The sequence below is a fragment of the Sander lucioperca genome, chromosome 6 (genome assembly GCF_008315115.2).
Source record: "Sander lucioperca isolate FBNREF2018 chromosome 6, SLUC_FBN_1.2, whole genome shotgun sequence".
NCBI classification, from domain to species: domain Eukaryota; kingdom Metazoa; phylum Chordata; class Actinopteri; order Perciformes; family Percidae; genus Sander; species Sander lucioperca.
The window spans coordinates 679,815-702,946 of NC_050178.1; the positions used below are offsets into that span (position 1 = coordinate 679,815).

Consider the following 23,132-nt stretch of genomic DNA (forward strand, 5'->3'; position numbering starts at 1 on the left):
GAGTCACCTAATCTACAAAGTTTACTCTTTTTATTGTATTTTCTCAGATAAACCAAAGAAAGATTTGGTAATTTCGGAGTAGTGGAAGGTGACCATTCATTTGTCATCGCATGCACTATTTAAATAAATCTGGTAAGGTAAGAAACAAACAAGGAACTACAAAATTGCTTTTAGGGCATTTTATGTTTTATCTAAATTCTTTTATTTTGAAGACAACGCCGCTGGATGGGGGTAAGCCAGGGGACGTTTTAAGTTTACCAATTTAACAGACAGAAGAAGAAAAAACCGGAACCCGCACACAACAGGAACCTTTGAACAAACGCTGCAAAACTCGGATTTGTTTATTGGTGACACCTGGGGAACAGCTGTTTTGTTGGTCGACTGTCATTAGCTAGCTACAGACAACTTACTGGCTAACTTAACGTTAATCAAAGTATATTACTGGTTTCTGCCTTGTACAATTCAAAGGTAGGTACGCCATTAACTGGAATAAACATGTTATTGTTGGTTGGAATCTTACTTAAAAAAGTTAACGACAGCTAACAAGCTAACGTTAGCTAGAGTAGCTAAAGCAAAGACCCTTTCTAAACCGTCTCCGGCTAAAGTTAACGTTATAGCTATTTATATCTATGGTTAAAGCGTACACTACGTAAACCTAATGGTACGTTCGCTTACATGTAATAGGTAACGGTTAGCCTACTGCTACACTAAAGAACAAGATTTAAGACCTCTAATGCACTGTTACGATTTACTCTCCTATTCAACACACAACTAGCTAACGTTACTACACTCAGTAATGTTATTTTAACTAATTATACATTTAGAAATGGATCAGATGTTGTAATTCGTGTATGCACGTATGTGTTGATCAAATTGAAGTCGAATACTTGTATGTTGGGTTTACTTAAAACTATCCCAAAGTTGTTTGGGGTTGTTTTTACAGATAAGCACGACTCTTTAACTTTACAGTAAAGATTGTCAAAACAAGTCAAATATCTTATTACCTCAAACCCACCCAGGTTGATTGGAGGGCTGTTGCCATGGAGCCTGCCTGCCGTAAAGACAAGCCAAAGCTAAACTCTACACCGACCAGAGGAGACCGAGCCAAACAGAAGTCGGCACAGCAAGAGCTCAAACAACGACAGAGAGCAGAGGTGACTAACATCACCCTTTTTTAAATTACTTCTCACTCCTTTTTTCAACAACAGTCAGAGACAGGCAGTTATTACTTCTCACTCCAGAAAAACAGAGATGGGGACTTAAGTCGCACACACTCTGTCCTCAAAAGATTTGAGACCCGACTTGATATCGGGATTTGTGAACAAAACTTTATTGTATTGTTTTGGTACATTAACATTAAGGGAATGTCTGACAAGCTAAATGTAATTCCCTCACTTGTTATTATGCCTAAACCTTAACGCAAATGGTGCGCGCGGACACCGATCACTGTAAGCTGCAGCAACAACACCATGACAAGCACACCTGCAACTGTTGCTGCCATTTGTCATTACCTTTGGCTATTCAGACTGATCTCATGAAGTGGCGTATGTATGACACGCCAATTCGTATGCCGTTATTGGTGTGTTATGAAGACGCACACTCGCTTTTCAGCGTATTTATCGACGCTGTTTGGCCTCCATTGACTTACATTACCTTGCGTTTGTGTGTGAATTGACGCTGTAGCGAGTAGTATGAAAGGGGGAAAATCTGCATAGTGGAGGTTGGTCGGGGTGGAGGATGGGTAAAACGCAGGACTTTCACACAGGAGAGAGGGGAATCGCGTCCCGCGTGTGATGTTTCCTTCGTTTTCCACGTGTGTTGTTTCCTTAACACGTTTTTCTTTTGCTAAACCCAACCCAGTTCTTCTTTTCCTAATCCCATAAATAAACGGTTTTTCTTTTTCCCCGCGTGTGACGTTAAAACCAACCGTAGCCTCGCGATAACACGTAGCCTCGCGATAACACGCCACGTGGCTTTAGAAAGTGGCGTGTATGTTTACGTGAAGTCATGATATCACGTTGGGCTATTATAACTTCATACTTTGAAGAAAAGCTTTCATTTAGTTTTATGTTTCATATTGCATTGCAGTAGCCTTTTTAAAGTGATCATATACCAAACTAATCAACGCTGATACTGTATGCTAATAGATAAAAGAGTGACGATACAGTACATGCTTTGAATGCCTTAGATATACAGTAGCTATGCAGTGTTCTAAGCAGACCGGTTGGCATGCAGCTGATAACAGAACACTCATTATAACCATAAGAGACTCAAGACTTGACTTTGACTTGTGACCAAAGACTTGAGACCCGACTTGGACCTGCAAAAAATGACTTGAGCATCTCTGCTATTTTTTTTTTATTTTTTTATAATCAACTGCGTTAACTTTCTCCCCTTCTTTATTTACAGATTTATGCCTTGAACAAGGTGATGACAGAGTTGGAACAGCAGCAGTTTGAGGCCTTTTGTAAACAGATGCAATCACAAGGAGAATGAGTCCCACCTTACTTTTTCATCTGGACCAGGAAGCGGTCACCCTGCAAAAAACACCATGTACCGATATACAATCACACACACTTATACTTACGCTGATGCTTGATGAGACAATCTTTCTGCTCCTGATGTGTTAACGATTCGGATTCCTGACTCTGTAACCTGAATATGCTGGAGAGTATTGTCATAATTACCTGACCTGATTGGTAACTGAAAGCATTGTGGGTAAAATGTGGCCAAACAGGAACGGCTGTAATCAGAGTTGCATATTCCCTACAAACACATCAGGTCACTGATATTTCCTTTTGCATAAATATCTACCTTTTGTTAAATGGTTAAACTGGGCGTTAAAAAAAGCTTTAAAACTTGGGTATCATCCGCCCATCACGTCTCAAGTCGGAAATACATTGTACTGTAAGCTTCTTTTGATTGATTGAAATTTACTTTGAACGTGTAAAAGAAAACAAAGGGTCATACAGAAAATAATACACAAAATAGAAAGCATATTGAGACACATGAATGACAAACACAATGATTTTTTTTTTTTTTTTTTAAATGTCTGAAAAAGGAGTGGGAAAAAGTTCACTTATTTAATCACACCTTCTCCATATATAATTGTTGACAAGCTTCCTCAGTCATTTTTTTTAACCTCATCCAAATATATCATTTTACTTACCGCGTATCTTACAAAAGATCCCATTTTTTCCCTCCTATTTCTCATAACATTCATATCAAAATCAAATATTTATTATTTCTTGCACATTCTTGAAGTTTTCACATCCAGTGTGCTTCTGATTTCCAACTACCAACAGCAGAACAAGAGGTTGTTTTTTTTAATGTTTTTTACATATTGCCCTTTAATATGCCAGTGTTAATGGTGCTCATTTTGAACACTATCTTGTGAACAACAATGTATGCAGTGCCACCTGGCCTGTACATATTTAATATAGCATTTTATTGTCGCATTCACGTTTTGCAATCCAAACAACTTCTATTTATGACTGATAACTGTAAAATATTTATACTAAGTACAGTATGGCATCCACTTGCACTTGAGTTAAACATTTTTGATTGAATGAAAATAAAAGTGAGTTTAAAAACTTATTTAAATCTGGTTTTAAATTAATATAATCCTGTTAATTGATATTCAGCTAAGGCCGGCGGCACACTGGCTGCGTGACATGCGCGAAAACGCATGCATGCTAGAAATAGGACCGACGCCTATTTTTCACGCGACACGCAAGCGTGTTGGAAGCGTTTCCAGGCAAAATAGAATATGAAAAGATGTTTATACGTCATTTTGACATGAATATATGTAATAAAATGATATGTTGATGTTTGAAAGTCTCTAGGTTTTGACATAAATGTAGCTATAAATGTTATTTTAAAAAACAAAACAAAAACATTATGGATTTTCAAATATTGCACCTGTCAATACCAAAATATTCTGTAGCCTATTTTGCCGTCAATACTGCCGACGTTGTCTTTGCTGTAATCAAATCAGTATATATTTATGTTTAACATGGTATTTCCATTTTATCAATGGGAAACATACAGTACATGTGTACAGACAAGGCTAGCAGCATCAGACACATTTCTGGTGTGCAAAGACATAGAAAATGCCACGCAGCCGCCACGCAACTGACACGCAACAGAAACGCCACGCTCACGCCATGCAGCCAGTGTGCAGCCGGCCTAAATGTTTGAGGATTGATTTGTTGGTTATCTTGAGTAACGGTGCACTCTTATTTTGAAATAAAGGCAAATTGAGTAGAGAGCTGAAACCATTATCAGCATTCATATGATTGGCTAAGAGCTGATCTTGTGATTGCAGTTTGAGCCGTTTAATGACCAGGCCTCGGACAGTTAATAATATTAAATCATCTGTGTAGTTTAGAGACAATGGTAAAAAGTAACTTAAGGATATTTACTCAAGCACTGTACTTAAGTACAATTTTGAGGTACTTGAGTATATAATACAGTATTTCCCTCTGAAATGTAGTGTAGTAAAAAGTTGCATAAAATGGAACTACTCTACAACTACCTCGAAATTGTTCTTAAAGCTTTAGTGCGTAACTTTTTGATGTTATTAAACGTTACATTCAAGCTATTGCCAAATGAGTTGCTACAAAGCTAATTAAGATTATCAGCTCCACACAACTCTCTCTGTATTTCTCAGTATGGCTATGTTCAGAAGATTGTGACGTCCGGTGACTTTCCCACGCAAAAGCTCGAGTGAAGATAATTGCCTCTTCTGAAGAGTCCATGTTTTTTTTAAAGCCTTTAGACACCCACACAGGTGTTTTCAGTTATTCTGGCCAGTAGTGTAGTCTAATGTATTGTAGTGGGTATACTGTACTGTATATGTATGGGCTATATATGGGCCAGAATGGGCCTTTTTGGAGGGGGGGGGGGCAGTTAGCATCCCATTGACTGCCATTCATCCCATTGACTGCCATTCATTTTGACGTCACTTTGACAGAGAATAACTTTACATCTGAAGAGTTTAAAGACTCTATTTGTCCATTGTTTATTTCTAAAGAAACACGACAATGTATAAAAGGCTCCATTACCTTGTACCTCACGTTATGGCTCCGTAGCAAACGTTTTTGTAAAAATAGGCTAACGATTGTGTCATAACCACACGACTTACTGTCGCAGAGTAGAGGAATTACCGTATAGTACAGGAGAAGCGCGCAGGCAGTTTCGTCTGCTGTGTTAACTATCATTTTAGTTAGCAAAAATTAGCCTGTGCCTATGTTATCTCCTTACATATACCTACGCTCTCCGTCTCTGCAAGATTGGGAATGATTGAGATTTCTCTTGGCACAGCTACCAGAAGACTTACAACTTTCAGACACGTTGCTCACGGCACATTTCGTCGTCTCTCTCAGTTGGAGGCTGCGCAGTAACGCTCAGCGCTCACCGGAAAAGTGCTTCTAACGGCCTTCACTGGTCTCTGTCCAGAGCAACGGGATCTGTTGGTCCATTCTTATATACAGTCTATGAACCACACCCACACAGTCCTGGAAAAGGTCCAATTAGCCACATTAACTATAAACACTTGTGTGGGTTTTCAGGGCCTTTAGTCTTCCGTGTCCTCCTTGGCTACTAGCAACTGCATGGCGGAGGGGTGGGGGTGGTGCGTGATCACGGTAGGCTGTATCATGCGGACGCGCCGACAGTGTTGTTGTCATTACTTAGAATTCCTCATGGGGGCGACAGAAACTACGCACGTAGCTTTAAGTAGACTTGAGTAAATGTACTTTGTCACTTTTGACCACTGCTCGCAAGAAAGAAATAACAGTCTGCATATCCTGCCTCACATCTCCAACTATGGAATTCCGTTTTATTCAATATTAAATAAATTGAATAAATTAACAAATAAATCAAAATGCCTATGAAATACATCCTGAAATACATAAATGAGGCAATAAATAAATAACTATATAATTACATAAATGTAAATGTAAATATATAAATGAGTCATTTCGATAAATAAATAGTTATTTTCCAGTGGATTTTTCTTTCATTAGTACAGGTTAATTTATTTCAGGGGACTTTTATTTCATAATGTCACATTCATTTATTTATTTCCACTTGTCATATTCAAATGAAGAGGTGGGCTATCTCACAGACTCAGCTGTGCTCCCTTTCTGGATCACCTCAGCTTGTTCCTGGAGTCAGCATTGGCCAGCCTGCTTCAAGGATACCTCCTCTGCAAACTCAACTCCAGCCTAGAAGATACACAGTCCCGGTTTTGACCAACCGCACTGCCTTGTCTTGAGTATTGACTTCATATTTAACCCCTTAAACTGCTCTGTGAGTCTTGCGTTTGGTCTCTGCCTTCTGGGTCAGTTAAAAGCTAAACCTAACAGAGATAGCAGGTCGACAGTAAACACATAGGAGGGGTTTACATTATCTGAAAGCTGGGAACCTATAGATTAATTTTTCATCTAGGGCCAGACATGTATAGTTTATTGACATGCTTTTATTTCATCGAAAAAGTAAAATATCTTTGACTCAATTATTGCATGTGTCATATAGTCATCTCACTTACAGTTTGGGCCACATAAAGCCCTGAAAAAGTGAGCACGAAAGTTACAAAGCCATCCTAGAATTTAGCAAATCAAGCAAAAACAATGATTACATTTTCTAAGTAAGCTACCACACAGCTGACTCAGAACAAGTCCGTTCACAGAGAATATGCACACTCTCTGGTTCTGTGGGAATTTCTGATTCTCAAAGTCGGCAAAGTTCAAAAACAGTTTCCCATGTTTTTGGTATGGCGCACAACTAGGTGGCCCAAAATTGATTGTGAACCTAAATTGATATGCGGGCCGGATCAGAATTTACGAGGGGCCGGATTTGGCCCGCGGACCTTGAGTTTGACACGTGGTTTAGACCATTACGATGGATGTATATGATGGTCATTCTCTTGCTCTATTATAACAGATTTGAACTGCATGGGATTAACTTAAAGTGGGCCTTTAAAGGGGAGACTTGTGCGTACTCGGAACTCATTTTCATTCAGATATCTTGAGGTCAGAGGTCAAGGGACCCCCTTTTGAAAATGGCCATGCCAGTTTTTCCCCTCGCCAAAATGTAGCCTAACTTTGTAGTGTTATTTATCCCCCAGAGACACATGAAAAACAGAGTTGTTGTTTATTACTACTACTACTATCACTACCACTTTGGACATAAACAGAACTGTTGAATCAGCCTGCTGCACACTCCACACAGTGAAGGTGAGTTTGACTAAAAACACGACTCAAAGTGAAAGTACATCTCAGTGAAGTGGGTAGAGGAGGGGAAGGGAGCCATGACTTATACTTTCTGTCTGCTGTGTTTTCAGCTTCACTCAGAGACTAAATGGCTTCCAGATCAGAGGAGGATCTCTGCTGTCTGGTCTGTCACGATGTCTTTAGAGATCCTGTTGTTCTGTCATGTAGCCACAGCTTCTGTAAAGACTGTCTGCAGAGCTGGTGGACGGAGAAACCAACACAGGAGTGTCCAGTTTGTAAGAGAAGATCTTCAAAGGAATTCCCACCTTGTAACCTGGTGTTGAAGAGTGTGAGGCCTTCTTACTGGAGAGAGATCAGGGAGTTTCAGAGGCTCTCTGCAGTCTGCACTCTGAGAAACTCAAACTCGCGACATTTTAAGTTTGTTCATGTTTTGCTTGACAATTGAATGGAAACGGGGCTAACATTTCTTCAGGACGAGCTCGGCACAAAGTACCATTAAAGATACAGAAATGTGTCGCTGTGACTCAGAGAGGTTTGTCACATAAAGCATAGTACAAACTGAAACATTAGCAACAACACCTTTATATTGCAGTGCAAGATCCAATGTAGACAGACCATGATGTTAACATAATTTCACTGTTGGATCTTTATGTTTTCCTTCTCCAGCTCTTCTTCCCCGTCATTTATTCCTTGGTCTGAGGATAAAGTTCCTTCTTGTCCCCTTGGATGTTATTTACTGATTTAGATGTGAACATCGCTATGCTGTTTTGTTCCTCTAAATATTCTAAAAAATTCTATTAATGTAAAAGCTCTTGTCTCTTTCTTTGACTTGAGCTTCGGAAAAGTAAGATTCTATTAGTGAACACTATAGGTGCCTATTGGGTATTACTTTCTTTCTCTTTTGTTGAAATCATGCGTTGCCCCATATGGGCATTTCCTTTCTGCTTCAAATTAGATTAGAATAAGATAGATAGACAGATGTACTATGAGCTGGAGACAGGCTGAAGATTTCAAGATGAAAGCATCTATTTTATTAAAGTTATATTCCTTTATTTCTTCAGAATGAGTCATATCAAACATGTGACGAACTGGAACTTGTCACTTTACTTCATACTGTGTAACTCCCATTTGCAGAAAGGGAAATATACTCACTATAACCTCAAACGATGGCATGACTTTAGTTTAAAATCTTAAATTTCAGCAGGTAAACTGCAAAACAAAAACATCTTTCACACTACCCAAATACACAGCCAGCTGTTTATTTTACAACACTATGTTTGTACCTGTATATTTCTCCTAAATGCCTCTTTTGCACATTTAAACATAACTTTTCAAATAAATTGCAATACAAAACAGAATTGTCTTAATGTCAGTAATCAACGGGGGAGGTTTCATGGTGAAATCTATTATTTTTTACTCTATTCACCTGTGGCGTGTCCTTATTCTGAGGAGAGATTGCAGCAGGACGTTTCAGCTGATGCTTTATCGCCCTCTGCTGATCAGTGTTCAACTGAACATAAATGTGACCTGTTCAATTCAATGACTCATAATTCACCAGTGTTTTTCACATTGTTCCAATTATCCTTATTTAAAGAATTTCTCTCCTGAGCCAACACAGCTTATCTCAACATAGAAATCCTTTTATTTTAATCTACTAAACTGACAAATTAATAATACAGCTGTTTTGTCTTCCTTTGACTCAGTTCAGATCACATGTCATTATTTCATAATAAGTAGCCTACAGATTGCACGTTTCGTGTTTAAGACCAAATAAGAATAAAAAGGAAATACTCTTTGAGGATGATTTGGCGGCTCTTAAAAGAGCCTTTGTGGTGTGTGGAGCAGCAGCCGACAGTTTAAGCTCGCTCTCCGCGGATGCGACGGGCCAGCTGGATGTCTTTGGGCATGATGGTGACCCTCTTGGCGTGGATGGCGCACAGATTGGTGTCCTCGAACAGACCGACCAGGTAAGCCTCGCTGGCCTCCTGCAGAGCCATGACGGCGGAGCTCTGGAAGCGCAGGTCAGTCTTGAAGTCCTGAGCGATTTCTCTCACCAGGCGCTGGAAGGGCAGCTTGCGGATCAGCAGCTCGGTGGATTTCTGGTAGCGACGGATCTCTCTCAGAGCCACGGTGCCGGGCCTGTAACGGTGAGGCTTCTTCACGCCGCCGGTGGCCGGGGCGCTCTTACGGGCAGCCTTGGTGGCCAGCTGCTTCCTGGGGGCTTTGCCTCCGGTAGATTTACGAGCGGTCTGCTTGGTTCTCGCCATGACTTTTACTTTCTGCGATCAGGAGAAATGTAAAGTGAAGTGAAGAAAGACGCGACTCTTAAAGTGTCGGCCCGGATGCAAGATCTGGTGTCGCTGCTTAAGACCTCCGGCTCGGCGGCTCCTGATTGGTGAGGGGCTCCTCTGGAGTTTAGCACCGCCTCAAGGAGCGACCCACCGCCCGAATCTCCGTCGCTTATTGGCGGACAATCCTTTCAAAAAGTCCGCCAAAATGTGAGAGCTGGCCGCCCTCTGCTGCTCTGCTGGAAGCCTCTTTTCTGGTTGGTGTGGCTGGAAATGACCGGCTCCCGCGCTCCGCGGACATAAAAGGGAGGGTTTCAGCTGTTGGTAAAACATTTCTCTAAGTCGTGACTTTTGAGAGCATCTGAAAATGAGTGGCCGAGGAAAAACCGGAGGAAAAGCCAGAGCTAAGGCAAAGACCCGCTCCTCTCGTGCCGGGCTCCAGTTCCCAGTCGGCCGTGTTCACAGGCTGCTCCGTAAAGGAAACTACGCTCAGCGTGTGGGAGCCGGCGCCCCCGTCTATCTGGCGGCTGTGCTGGAGTATCTGACCGCTGAGATCCTGGAGCTGGCTGGAAACGCTGCCCGCGACAACAAGAAGACCCGTATCATCCCCCGTCACCTGCAGCTGGCTGTCCGCAACGACGAGGAGCTCAACAAGCTGCTGGGCGGAGTGACCATCGCTCAGGGCGGAGTGTTGCCCAACATCCAGGCCGTCCTGCTGCCCAAGAAGACCGAGAAGCCCGCCAAGAAGTAAAAGTGGAGACTCGCTGACTGCTGGAAACCAGACCCAAAAAAGGCTCTTTTAAGAGCCACACGCTTTCCTGATAAAGAGCTCTGTTTCATATGAAAAAAGTAGGCCTACTATTCAATATTTTTCTTTAAAGCAACTAGGCTACTTATGAAATATCACCATGGATAGCTGAAACTGTAAAGAATATAACTTGACGGAATAACCCTAGTACAGGGCTGGTCCCATTTTCAAAAAATAATTGATAAGGGTAGGCTAACACTTAAAGACTTTATCTAAACATTTCTACTCCACTATATCTCAGGCAAATACTACTAAACACTACAAATTATTTTTAGTCCATTTGATGAATTTAGTTTCTTTTCAGATTAAAACCAAATATAATCCACAGTGATTATTGATTAAGAAAAAATGTCCTTGTCGGTCAATGAATCACATTTTTTTTTTTTTAAATGTTGATATATTGAAATATTTGATATAGTCATAAAATAAAGGATAACTACAAGAAAACTGTCTAATACGAATACTTATATTCACTGGTTTCTCACATTTCCCGTGAACACAGCAGCATTTGGGGTCTGGGGCTGTCATCTCTGTTCATTGCAACAATAGCCAAACAAAGTCTAAATGAGTTTATATTATCTCTCAAAACCAGATCTCAAACAGTTGGCTTGATGCCTTCAGGAGTGTCCACTGGACTACAAAGTTTACTGAGCACCTGCATTTAGTTCCCATTTCATTTTCAAAAACAATACAAATGATGAAAATTACTGATTCAAATGTATTTAATTCCAAAAAATCTGGACTGGTGTTTGTGTTTAGCAGCCTATCATATCCCCATGAGAGTCATGGCAGAATGTGCAATTTCCACCTTAATCCTAAAATGATCAATTTCTTAATATTTAACTTTTTGCTACTATATATGCTACTATCAAAGAGGTTTATTACCAATAGCCTATGTTTTATTAAAGTTATTAGCAAGACAGCTTGTAGTGTAGTACTTTATAGAAAAGTATACATTATTCATAGTTTACAACTGTTAATAGTGTAGTGATATTTCTCTTTATGCAGTCAATCCCAATCACAAGACACATCACTTCTCTTTGTTCCCGACAATAAAAGAAATCTGCTCACAGGAACGGCTACTTGTTCAGCGCATGCTCAGTCCCGCGCTCAGAAGACAACCAATCCTAAACGCGCGACAGCACAGTCACATTTACATCGAGTGGATACAAAATGAACGTTCGGTGGTGTGTCACTACATTCGATTAGTAAAACTCTCGGAACTAATTATGCCAGAGCCCAGCGTCAAAGCGCCCAAGAAGGGCTCCAAGAAAGCCGTCTCTAAGGCCGTCAGCAAGACCGGCAAGAAGAAGAGAAAGACCAGGAAGGAGAGCTACGCCATCTACGTGTACAAGGTACTGAAACAAGTCCACCCAGACACCGGCATCTCTTCCAAGGCTATGGGCATCATGAACTCGTTTGTGAGCGACATCTTTGAGCGTATCGCCGGTGAGGCCTCCCGTCTGGCTCACTACAACAAGCGCTCCACCATCACTTCCAGGGAGATTCAGACCGCCGTGAGGCTGCTGCTGCCCGGGGAGCTGGCCAAGCACGCCGTGTCTGAGGGCACCAAGGCCGTCACCAAGTACACTAGCTCCAAGTAAATTTGCTCGGATACCCACAACACAACGGCTCTTTTAAGAGCCACCCACTTCATCTAAAGCGGTCTTCCAGTTATCATTGAAAAGCTATCAATGTTAAATACTATATAAAGGAATTTGAAGACGCCATAGTAACAGGATGAACTATTAAAAAAAAAAAAAATGGGAAGCGATAAGAATCTGGTCATATACAGTAAGACAGGCTGAGATACATAGAGAACTCTATATGAGAACAAGATTAGTATTAGTAAAGTATTGAGACACCTTCACTTACATATAGATGTCAGTGTGAATTTGGTATAATTTGCCCATGAATCTACACTGACAACTTTTTGACAAAAATCCTGTATCCTTTAATTAAATTGATCTTAAATGTGCAGCAATATGTGTGTTCTTTACTGGATTATAAAAATTGTGTGAAAAGATTGGATACATTGGACATGAAAATGTGTTCTTGTTTTTGTACAAAATGATGTTTCATCTCTAATTTTTAAGTTGAGATTTGTTTTCCTTATTGGTTTACCAGTTATTTCAATAAAACGATAATTTTTTACACTCAGCGTTTAAGTAAGCCAGGTTTCTTATTGTAAAAACTGGTTTGTTGGCAGAAGGTGGTGATTAGTGTGCATTTTAATCTAATCTCATTTTACATTAAACAGCACAACACAACAGAGTTATGCACAACTTCTTTTTAAAGCACCCCCATAAATTGAAATGCCCCAATTCTTTGAAAAGGGCTGTGGCTCTTAAAGTTACCGTGTTGTTGGTCTGACAGCAGGTTGACTTCGAGCTGGTGTACCTGTTCACAGCCATAGTGAAGAGTAAAAACACTATAGTTACCTAAATGTAAAGTCTACAAGTAATAGAACAAAGTAAGACACAAAGCACTGAATAAAGACCATGTAACATTGCAGATTACAATTATAAAAACCCAACTGTAAGTTGTACATATGTACAGGAAATATATGTTTCCCTCCGACCCACGGTGTAATAAGGACAGGTACAACATTTATTAAAAAAAATAAATAAATAAAAAAAAAAAAAAAAAAAATAGTATTATATAAAATTAAGAAAGATAAGATACACAATATATAATAGCACAAATGTTAGGGTTCTTAAAAGAGCCGTTGGTTTAGTGGATTGCAGCAGCAGGAAGGTTTACTTGGAGCTGGTGTACTTGGTGACGGCCTTCATGGTGCCCTCAGACACGGCGGGCTGGTCACAGTTATAGAGTAAAAACAAAATAGTAGCCTAAATGTAAAGTCTACAAGAAGTAGAACCAAGCATGACACAAAAGCAATGATATAGACCAATAATGCCCATGATATTAATAAATACACAATATTAAGTATTGCAAATTATGGAGATTACAATGACCTTCTTTCTTTACTGTACATGTAAAAACATTTAGTGACACAATTCATGGGTACTTTGTTTTTATATAAACATGATTAAATGACACTGTGCTCCCTTAGAAGAAGTGTGGCTCTTAAAAGAGCCGTTGGTTTAGTAGATTACAGCTGCGGGACCATTTGTGTACTTTGCTGTAGAATAATAATATTGTCAAGTCTATGGTGTAATAGAACTGTAAAACAGAGCAATAACAAAGACATTAATCATGCCCATGATTATGGAAATATTAAGGAACTTTCACTATATCAAAAAACAGGTGACAACATTCATGGATAGTTAAAAAATGGCATGATTGAATGAAAAGAAAGAGGGAAAAGCCAAACAGCATAATGAGCACTTTGAAAGAGCTGTGCTGTTGGTCTGACAGCAGGTTTACTTTGAGCTGGTGTACCTGTTCACAGCTATAGAGTAAAAACACTATAGTAGCCTAAATGTAAAGTCTACCAGTAATAGAACAATGTAAGGCGAAGACACAAAGCACTGATAAAGTAACATTGCCCATTATAAAAACACAATTAAGTAGTACATTTTTGAAGATTACAAGGGGATTTTCTTTATTGGCAGGTCAACTTGAGTGTAAATTCTTCAATATGTGCCGACAACTAAAAATCACATTACTCTGACCCAGTGAAACAAGGCAAGTAAAAACAAGTATAAAGATAGTAATGTATACGTGGAAGACAATTATGAAAAATGTTACTCTTAATATTTAAATAAAAATTCCAAATAGTGCAAGTCTGAAATCAAACAATCATAGAAATTTAAAACGATGAACACATGACAACGAAACTTTGCTCTCTAAGAAGAAGTGTGTGGCTCTTAAAAGAGCCGTTGGTTTAGTTCAGTAGGTTACAGCAGCGGGATGGTTTACTTAGAGCTGGTGTACTTGGTGACAGCCTTGGTGCCCTCAGACACGGCGTGCTTGGCCAGCTCCCCAGGCAGCAGCAGCCTCACGGCGGTCTGAATCTCCCTGGAAGTGATGGTGGAGCGCTTGTTGTAGTGAGCCAGACGGGAGGCCTCACCGGCGATGCGCTCAAAGATGTCGCTCACAAACGAGTTCATGATGCCCATAGCCTTGGAAGAGATGCCGGTGTCGGGGTGGACCTGTTTCAGCACCTTGTACACGTAGATGGCGTAGCTCTCCTTCCTGCTCTTTCTCCTCTTCTTGCCGCCCTTGGCTGCGGTCTTAGTCACAGCTTTCTTGGAGCCTTTCTTGGGCGCTTTCACGGTGGCTTCTGCCGGCATCTTTGCTTCGGATTAGAGTTCCTGAAACCGATATCAAATTCACGTTCCGGACGCCTAATTTATATTCGCCTGATGCAAATGAGACTGTGCTGTTGCTCGTACAGGATTGGCTGATCTTTGTGACTGAGACTGTGCATGCGCCAACACAGAGTAACCGTCCCAAAGCTGATGTTATTTTAGATATCAGACTTGTAACTTGAAAAAAGAAATGTTTAATAGTGTGATTCTACTGGCCAAACAATTTATTTATGGAAGTAGATTTACTGTTTCTAAACCACTATAGATCAGGAATCTACACTGAAAACTAAAAGTTTTTTTGAATTATCCAAAAGACAGTTGATTTATCTTAACTTTGTAGCAATGTGTGTTTTTTACTGGATTACCAAAAGTGTGCAAATACATTGGATGAAAGTGAAAATGTGTTCTTGTTTTGGTATAAAAGAAGTTTAATCTCTTTTAATTAAGATTTGTTTTTTTGTTACTGGTTTACCAGTTATTTCAATAAAACGATCATTGTTACAGTCATGTGCGAAACCAGTTTAACTTAGATTTGATTGCACTTCCACAGACAAGTTGGTGCTCACTTTCTGTGGGATTTTGAAGCAATTGTGATATTTATATAAAAAAGACATTTAGGAGGTTGTTGGTTTTAAAGGGTAAACAACTGTCTCGTTTAAGTAGGCCAGGTTTCTTATTGTAAATACTTAAATATAAATTATAACCATTGTGTTTACTCCTGATATAATTAAGTGTGTTGTTAATGACAGAACAAGATTAAAAAGGACAATGCACTTTGAGGATGATGTGGTGGCTCTTAAAAGAGCCGTTTGTTGATGAGACTACAGCTCACTTCTTCTTGGGTGCTGCCTTCTTCACTTTGGGCTTGGCAGCCTTCTTCGCGGGGGCTTTCTTGGCTGCAGGGGCCTTTTTGACCACTTTCTTAGGGCTCTTGGTCGCCTTTTTGGGGCTCTTTGTGGCCTTCTTGGGGCTCTTGGCTGCTTTCTTGGCCGCTGCTGGTTTCTTGGCCTTCTTCGGGGACTTGCTAGCGGCTGCTGGCTTCTTAGCTGCCACTGCTTTGGGCTTCTTGGCCGCTGCGGGCTTCTTGGCTTTAGGAGCGGCTTTCTTGACCGGCTTCTTAGCCTTGGTGTCAACAGCCTTCTTGTTCATCTTGAAGGATCCAGAGGCCCCGGTCCCCTTGGTCTGGACCAGAGTCCCCTTCGCCACCAGGCTCTTGATGGCGGTCTTGACGCGGGCCTTGTTCTTGTCCACATCGTAGCCTCCGGCAGCCAGAGCCTTCTTGAGGGCGGCCGCAGACACGCCGCTCCGCTCCTTGGAAGCGGCCACAGTTTGAACGATGAGCTCGCTGACGCTGGGGACGGCCTTCTTCGGTTTGGAAACCTTCTTCTTGGCTGCTTTGGCCGGGGAGGCGGCTGGAGCTACTTCTGCCATTTTCTATTCAAGATTCTGTTCCTACTCACGGTAACACAGAGAGTCTGACTGTCACTGGACTAATGAAAAGTACAGAGCAGGGCGGTGCACTTAAACACACCATGAGAACCGTGGAGACTCAGCCCATCCCGGTCGGTGACTCCTCCATGCAGTCTGGATGCCACTTTGTGTTTTCTCTTCACTGATAAAAGCCTCCAAACTAAATGTGGGAGAAGTGCTGCAGTGTGACAGTGACGGGGCCGGTAGCGGACTCGTGTGTCTTCATGTTGAAGTCCCGCAGAGCTCTGATGATCTCTGCATTTTGTCTGTGGAGCCTCCAAACCTCACCTCTTCACCGCCGTGAACAGCACTGCTCAGCAGTTTTTCCCACTCATTTCTCCTCTAAAATTATTTAAATCGCATCACAGTTTCATTTAAAGCCATTTTCCAGCTGGCCCACATGTTTGTTCAGGGACTTGATGTTAAAACAACCATCTGCTGTTGATGAGTTTGTAATAAACTGAAGTTATTCTGGTGGCAGCAAACACACTGAAGATGGCCGAGTTTAGCCAGACGTCTTATCAGAGCTGCTCGCTGTGAACAGCTCCTCTGCTGATGAATACTTTAAATATAAAATAGTTAGTAGTTCTTCTGATCACACGGACAAAAATGGAGTATATCCACATCTCTTTTTTAGTCAATTTACAGTATAATCACCATCAGCCCAAAACCCATTAAAATAAAGGAGGATTTCTCCTTAGTCATATACTATACATATACTACTGCTACTCACTTAGCCAGGGAGACTACACCACTGGTTACAGTTATACTGTTTTAATGATACCATTCCTGAAAATTGGAAAACTACATTAAGTTATTCTATGTATGCTGCTGAGGTTGAAAGTAAGACTGACTGAAATTTAGATTTGGACTTCCTTTAAAACCTCAGATCAATACAGCAGCTCAGATTCTACAGAGCTAAAATGAACTAAGGCATTTTTCCTTTCAGCTCAATATGACCTAATCATTTTGGCAGTTCTTTCATAATTTATGTTATTTTCCCTCTTGGTTATGGGGATCCATTTGTGCCAAAATGATGTCACACGCTCAACTGAACATGTGAAGAAACAATCAATTTAACTTTAACCTATACTTCTGTCTTCTTGTTATTGAACTGTGTTATAATGAATGTCGTCCTAATATCTTGGACTGTGTAGTGGGATCCATAATAACGCTGCGTCGAGGCTTTCATCATATGGTATTGGCCTTGGCACAACAACCCAGTCAAACTGCACATCAAGACGACATTTGTTGCACCCTTGAAAAGAAACCTCCTTTTGTTCAGCAACGTTATATTCCTCGGTACACTGCATTCTTTTTGTATAGTTTTAACGAAGCAGACGGATATGAAGCAGCCTTTTATTTTTCTTCACAAACTCAACTCAAAGCAACCCTGATAATCATGTGAAGAGTTTAGTCTTTTGGCAATTTTTTGTGAGGCCTTTCAAAGCCATTGCCTCGCCTGATAATTATTATAATGTACATCCTATATAGTTCACTGTTTTCTAATATGATAGTGTCTCCTACATTTACTTTCATCTCTTGTCTCTTTTCCAGTAAGTCAAATTCTGGATGCAGAAAAAGATGTTATTTGCACACAACTGCTAAATCTCTGAGACACAATAACAGCATGCTTGAAGAAAAACAGACTGAACAGGCACCCCTGAAGCCATTAGAGAAAGAGTCCTCCTTTGATTTTTTTTTTTTTAAAGAGCTTTATTAAGTTTTTACAAATTACAATTTATACATTTAAACATACAGTAGACTACATGACAAATATAAACCATACAAGAATTACAAAAATATAACTAATAAAACAAAATGTGCAAACCAAGCTTAAGTGTAAAGTGCATAGAGATATTTATAAAGTGCATGGAGTCCTTTTTTTTTTATAAAGTGCATATAGTCTTTTTATAAAGTGCTGTTCACAGGTTCAAAATGTCCCAAGGAAGGAGCCGTTTTCTATCCATAGTTTTTCTTCGCCTGATCTCAGCGAGCACTTGTTTACACACATCTTCACTGTTTATGACAGTCTGTTGTATAATCATACAGCATCTTGTTTTCCACAACTTCATGCATACAATACATATGATTATTTTTAACAGTTCCTTGTGTTTCTCTGGTAGAGGTTCGTCAACAAAACAGTACATCACAGACTTATATGAAAGATGAATATTTACACCATACACTCCTAATTTATCCCAGACCTCTTTAGCTCTATAGCAGTCCATCAATAGATGCTGCTGTGTCTCATCTTCTTGGCAATTAATCATGGGACATGTTTTTGTTTTTACATAACAACTCCAAGAAACAACAGCTCTAACAGCGAGTCTATTTACAGACATCTGCCATCTCATGTCTCGAATGCTCTCAGAGAGGTTCTTATTTTTTAAAAATTTCAGGAACTGAGTTCCTTCGTTGTGCGTTAAATATTTATAATTTATATACCCACCATATTTATAACCATTAATTTTTTTTAAAATCATTTTACTCGGGAGGCCATTCCAGTCAATTTTAAGATTTTCATATTCATAAATAAAATCACCATAAATCAGGTTGTATTCTGGACCTTGTCTGGCTCTCCCTCTCCATTTTCTCCACTTGGAGCGCTCACCGACCCAGAGAGCATTCCTCGAGATTGCTGCTGACACGTTTTTAACAAAAGCTATATATAATTTTAAACTCATATCTACTGCCCCTAACCCCCCATATTCTTTACTTTTATACATGATTTCTCTTTTTGTTACTTCCCTGGTTGTACCCCAAACTAAGTTTACACACTGTTTATTTAATTTCATTATCATTTTGTGAGATGGAGGAAAGATGTTTGCTAAAAACAGGAGTTTGGATAAGATGAAAGTTTTAACAATATTCACTCTTGACTTATAATTGGTGTTTTTATTTTCCCATTTTTTAACTTCTTCTTTAACTTCACATAGTTTATTTTCCCAGTTTTTTTCACTACAGTCTTGATTACAAATGGTCAAACCTAAGATTTTAATTTCATCCTTTACTTTAATGTTGATATCACGTTTCTTACTTTCAACTCCGATCCAAACTCCCTCTGTCTTATCATGATTTAATTTAGCTCCTGAAGCCAGTTCATATAGGTTCAGGTGATTGGTTAAAACATCCATCTCCATCTGGTTTTTAATAACGACTGTGACATCATCTGCATATGCCATGGCAGTGATTTTGGGAGCAAGACAAACGCTTGTGCCAGTTATAAGACTATCTGAATTAATAGTTTTAATAAGGGGGCTGATGGCCAGGACGTACAGAGCAGCGCTCAGAGGACAGCCCTGCTTCACTCCTCTCTCTACATTAAAAGGTTCTGTTAAAACACCATTTACATTAATACACACACTAGATTTAACATACAGACATCTAATCAAATGAATAAAACTTTCTGGGAAGCCATAAGACTTCATCACAGCCCAAAATAGTCTCTAGAAATATAATCAAAGGCTTTTTTTTGGTCCAGCCCGATTATATAAAAGGCTTTTTTATCAGGTTTATTTATCATTTCTCTCAATGTGCAGAGATTGTCCCACATTAAACGGCCTTTAATGGCACACGTTTGTTCTTTTTCTAATAATTTCATCTAATATATCATTTAATCTATTCATAATTACTTTGGCTAATATTTTATAATCTGTATTCATTATGGTCAGATGTCTGTAGTTATCAATGTCGTTTTCATCGCCCTTCTTATACAATAAACACATTACACCCTGATAAAAGGATTCCCCCATACAGCCACTGTTCAGACCTTCGTTATACATCTCTGTGAGGACGTTTGTTACATCATCGATATTTAATTGATAAAACTCTGTAGACAGGCCATCAGGGCCGGGGCTTTTACCAACGTTTAGTTGTTTGATGGCTTGTGTCACTTCATCCTTTCTTATGTTTCCCACAAGCTCTGAAAAGCTCAGTGAGCTGTATGAGGGAAGTTTATCTAATAAAATGTTTACACAGCCACTATCTATTTCTATGTGTTTATATGCTTCTGTACATAATTCTCTGATCACTTGTCTTTTCTGCTTTTCATCAACCACTACATCACCGTCCTGTTTCTTTATAGATTTAATAAATTTGCTTTGAATTTGCTGTTGTCCAGCTTTAAGAGTATGTATTAAGTTTCCTCTGTTATCTGTATTTGTTTGTTTATAAATGTTATACAATATTTCATTATTAAGGTGATCTAATTGTGTTTTTACTTCTGACATGATTTCATCATCTGAATTTGATCTTTTCTTCATCTGTTTTAAGTTAACGTATTGTTCCATTAAAGCTTTATATTTTATATTTTTAATCTTATTTATTTCTCTACATTTAAATTTGAAGAAATATTTTAATCTTCGTTTTAATAACTCCCACAGCTCAATGTGAGATTTAGTTAGACATTTTAATTGTAAGATTTTATGAATTTCTTGTTTTAATTCTATTAATAAGTCTGAGTCCTTCAGGCTCAGAGAGTTTAGCTTCCAGAATCCTCTTGTTTCTGAGGACTCAGATGACAAGACAGTTGTGACGATTAAATGATCAGAGAATTCATTTATTACTGTTCCATAATGCTTAATTTTAAAATGATTAGACACATAAATTCGGTCAATACGAGTCTTTGTCTTGTGGTCAAAGCGGGTGAATTGGACCCCGAGAGGATAAATTTCGCGACACACATCTATTAATTTAGCTTCATCACATATTTCTTTTAAAAGCTTACCTTCCCTTAGTAATTTAAAACCATTGGGACAAACTATGTCATTTTTATCCGTGATTGTATTAAAATCACCACACAAAATAAGTTTATAGCCTACGGTTAAAAGCTCTCTAAGTCTTTTAAATAATTGAGTTTTTTAACTCTTTCCGGAGCAGTGTACAAGTTTATGATTCGATATTTTTCTCCCCTATAATAACAATCAATCATAAGCAATCTTCCAGGAATTATGTCTCTTCTTCGTATTATAACAACATCGTTAGTTTTGAAAAAAATACCGACACCATCGGCTCTGCTTTCCCCAATAGATATTACACTTTGTCCTTTTTTCCACATATTACACACATCAGTGGCGTCATTATGGGTATTCAGTCTAAGTTCTTGAGCACACAGAATATCAAAATCGGTGTCTAAAAGGTATTTCAATTTTGTAGATCTAAAAGATTTAGACTGGATGCCGCGAGCGTTCCAGGTGGATATTTTTAAACAGGACATGATGTTTTTGGGGAGAGACTAAGTCTATGGTGAAGGTTTAACATCCACACGTTTGTTTTCTTTATATGTTTCAGTACGATTTCTTTTTTTTCTCTTTTTACCTTCCTCAAAGGGAAGATCATGCTGAGACTCAGGAGAAGGGAAATCAGGTGTCGTGGAGAACGAGCCAGAGTTACTGTCACAAGGAGCGGAGTCAGCGTCATCAGCAGCGGGGGTGCTGCTGGCTCGCTGACCGGCTGTCAGCCTGGTAGAGCTAAAATCTGAACTGGGACTCTCACTGGCGCTTTCATAACTCTGTTCGTTTTCCTCATTTTCATCACCATCACTATCGTCACTCATGCTTTCTATGCCACTCGAATCTTTCTCCTCACCTGATTGAAGGGAGACTTCAGGAGGGGGGTTCCTGGTCTGCACGGTGGGTTGAGTGAGATGCAGCTGCTGCTGGGCCGCTGGTTGTTGTGACGGTCCTCCGGGCTGCTGGGTAGCTGTCTCTCGCTGCTTTCCTCCAGGCTGCTGGGTAGCTGTCTCTCGCTGCTTTCCTCCAGGCTGCTGGGTAGCTGTCTCTCGCTGCTTTCCTCCAGGCTGCTGGGTAGCTGTCTCTCGCTGCTTTCCTCCAGGCTGCTGGGTAGCTGTCTCTCGCTGCTTTCCTCCAGGCTGCTGGGTAGCTGTCTCCCGCTGCTTTCCTCCAGGCTGCTGGGTAGCTGTCTCTCGCTGCTTTCCTCCAGGCTGCTGGGCCGCTGGTTGTTGTGACGGTCCTCCAGGCTGCTGGGTAGCTGTCTCCCGCTGCTTTCCTCCAGGCTGCTGGGTAGCTGTCTCTCGCTGCTTTCCTCCAGGCTGCTGGGCCGCTGGGGGGAGAGGAGCAGCAGCGGTGTCTTCCCGCTGAGCAAAGCCCTTGGCTTTGTTAGCGAAAGACCTCGGGCAGCTGAAGAAAGTGTGGCCTTTTTCGCCACACAGAGAGCACTCGCTCTCACTTTCACAGCTGTTGGCTTACTGCGGTCAAGCCAGCCGACACATCGTGAACGACAGTCAAGACAGCCGACCCAGTTTTTTTGCTGTACGTGATTATAATAGCTTTACGGTAATAGCGTCTCAGAACTGATTTCAAAATAAAAGCATTCGTCTGGTACCATAGACTGTATCAAAGCCCGTCTACGGAAAGCCGTTCCACTCCCTATTTAGCCCCATTGTACCTACTTTGGTTGCAGTTCCACCAGAGTTCCACTGGGGGTGATCACGGTCCAGTGCAAAATGAATGGGACCCTATGGAGCTAGACGGCTAAATTTGTCTCTTTCGCGTGATTGTCGTTGAGAAATCTCAGATTTGATTGTAGTTTTTGCAAGTTCAACATGGATTATAGGTCGAAAGTTGAATGAACGAGTACTTATGCCCTTTCGATTTGTTACAGGTTGAGTCGTTGTTGCCCATAACACGCTAGCATTCTGCTAATGAATGCTGATTGGTCAGTGAAGGACAGATTACGATCGGAGATCCCGTTTGACGGCATCCGAAGCAGAACCAGAATGCCAGAGTGAATATTTCGGCGTGGTCTTTAAAACATTAGCAAACGTCTTTCTAGCACGTGTATTGACAGGGAGAGCCTAACCTGTTAGCTGTGTTGTCGATGCCTCGAGAGAAAAAAGGAAGCGACTCAGAGCTTCCCGTAAAGCAGAATCTCTGGCCGTATATGTGTATGACGTCATTGACATTTTAAAAGGCTTTTTAGAACAAAAAAGCCACTTTAAAACAATCTAACACCCAGCAGTGTGTATTTTCTTAGCCTCCCCTTTCAAATGCAACATTCAAATTACTAGACAAAAAATTATATTCTGAGA

The 23,132-nt window shown here is 40.2% G+C and overlaps 6 protein-coding genes across 6 annotated transcripts; 3 read left to right on the forward strand and 3 right to left on the reverse strand.

The window, feature by feature from the left end:
• Positions 1 to 273: 273 nt before the first annotated feature.
• On the forward strand, positions 274 to 3,593 carry LOC116050252 (small vasohibin binding protein). The gene is made up of 3 exons (XM_031300231.2): positions 274 to 468; positions 1,020 to 1,154; positions 2,410 to 3,593. Exons 2-3 carry the CDS (start codon positions 1,041 to 1,043, stop codon positions 2,494 to 2,496), a joined length of 201 nt encoding a protein of 66 aa, XP_031156091.1. The 5' UTR covers positions 274 to 468; positions 1,020 to 1,040; the 3' UTR covers positions 2,497 to 3,593.
• A 5,330-nt stretch (positions 3,594 to 8,923) lies between these two features.
• On the reverse strand, positions 8,924 to 9,575 carry LOC116050247 (histone H3). The gene has a single exon (XM_031300227.2). The coding sequence runs from the start codon at positions 9,503 to 9,505 to the stop codon at positions 9,095 to 9,097; it is 411 nt and encodes a 136-aa protein (XP_031156087.1). The 5' UTR covers positions 9,506 to 9,575; the 3' UTR covers positions 8,924 to 9,094.
• Positions 9,576 to 9,855: 280 nt separating this feature from the next.
• LOC116050248 (histone H2A-like) lies at positions 9,856 to 10,357 on the forward strand. Its single transcript, XM_031300228.2, has one exon. The coding sequence runs from the start codon at positions 9,894 to 9,896 to the stop codon at positions 10,275 to 10,277; it is 384 nt and encodes a 127-aa protein (XP_031156088.1). The 5' UTR covers positions 9,856 to 9,893; the 3' UTR covers positions 10,278 to 10,357.
• Positions 10,358 to 11,550: 1,193 nt separating this feature from the next.
• Positions 11,551 to 12,202, forward strand: LOC116050251 (histone H2B 1/2-like). The gene has a single exon (XM_031300230.2). It carries the CDS (start codon positions 11,564 to 11,566, stop codon positions 11,936 to 11,938), a length of 375 nt encoding a protein of 124 aa, XP_031156090.1. The 5' UTR covers positions 11,551 to 11,563; the 3' UTR covers positions 11,939 to 12,202.
• Positions 12,203 to 13,882: 1,680 nt separating this feature from the next.
• On the reverse strand, positions 13,883 to 14,633 carry LOC116050250 (histone H2B-like). The gene has a single exon (XM_031300229.2). The coding sequence runs from the start codon at positions 14,591 to 14,593 to the stop codon at positions 14,216 to 14,218; it is 378 nt and encodes a 125-aa protein (XP_031156089.1). The 5' UTR covers positions 14,594 to 14,633; the 3' UTR covers positions 13,883 to 14,215.
• Positions 14,634 to 15,416: 783 nt separating this feature from the next.
• LOC116050246 (histone H1-like) lies at positions 15,417 to 16,403 on the reverse strand. The gene has a single exon (XM_031300226.2). It carries the CDS (start codon positions 16,040 to 16,042, stop codon positions 15,440 to 15,442), a length of 603 nt encoding a protein of 200 aa, XP_031156086.1. The 5' UTR covers positions 16,043 to 16,403; the 3' UTR covers positions 15,417 to 15,439.
• Between the last annotated feature and the right edge of the window lie 6,729 nt (positions 16,404 to 23,132).

Coding starts and splice junctions, on each gene's coding strand:
- LOC116050252 (XM_031300231.2), top strand. CDS start 1,041: ATGGAGCCTGCCTGCCGTAAAGACAAGCCAAAGCTAAACTCTACACCG. Junction 1,155..2,409: donor AACAACGACAGAGAGCAGAG/GTGACTAACATC, acceptor CTTTATTTACAG/ATTTATGCCTTGAACAAGGT.
- LOC116050247 (XM_031300227.2), bottom strand. CDS start 9,505: ATGGCGAGAACCAAGCAGACCGCTCGTAAATCTACCGGAGGCAAAGCC.
- LOC116050248 (XM_031300228.2), top strand. CDS start 9,894: ATGAGTGGCCGAGGAAAAACCGGAGGAAAAGCCAGAGCTAAGGCAAAG.
- LOC116050251 (XM_031300230.2), top strand. CDS start 11,564: ATGCCAGAGCCCAGCGTCAAAGCGCCCAAGAAGGGCTCCAAGAAAGCC.
- LOC116050250 (XM_031300229.2), bottom strand. CDS start 14,593: ATGCCGGCAGAAGCCACCGTGAAAGCGCCCAAGAAAGGCTCCAAGAAA.
- LOC116050246 (XM_031300226.2), bottom strand. CDS start 16,042: ATGGCAGAAGTAGCTCCAGCCGCCTCCCCGGCCAAAGCAGCCAAGAAG.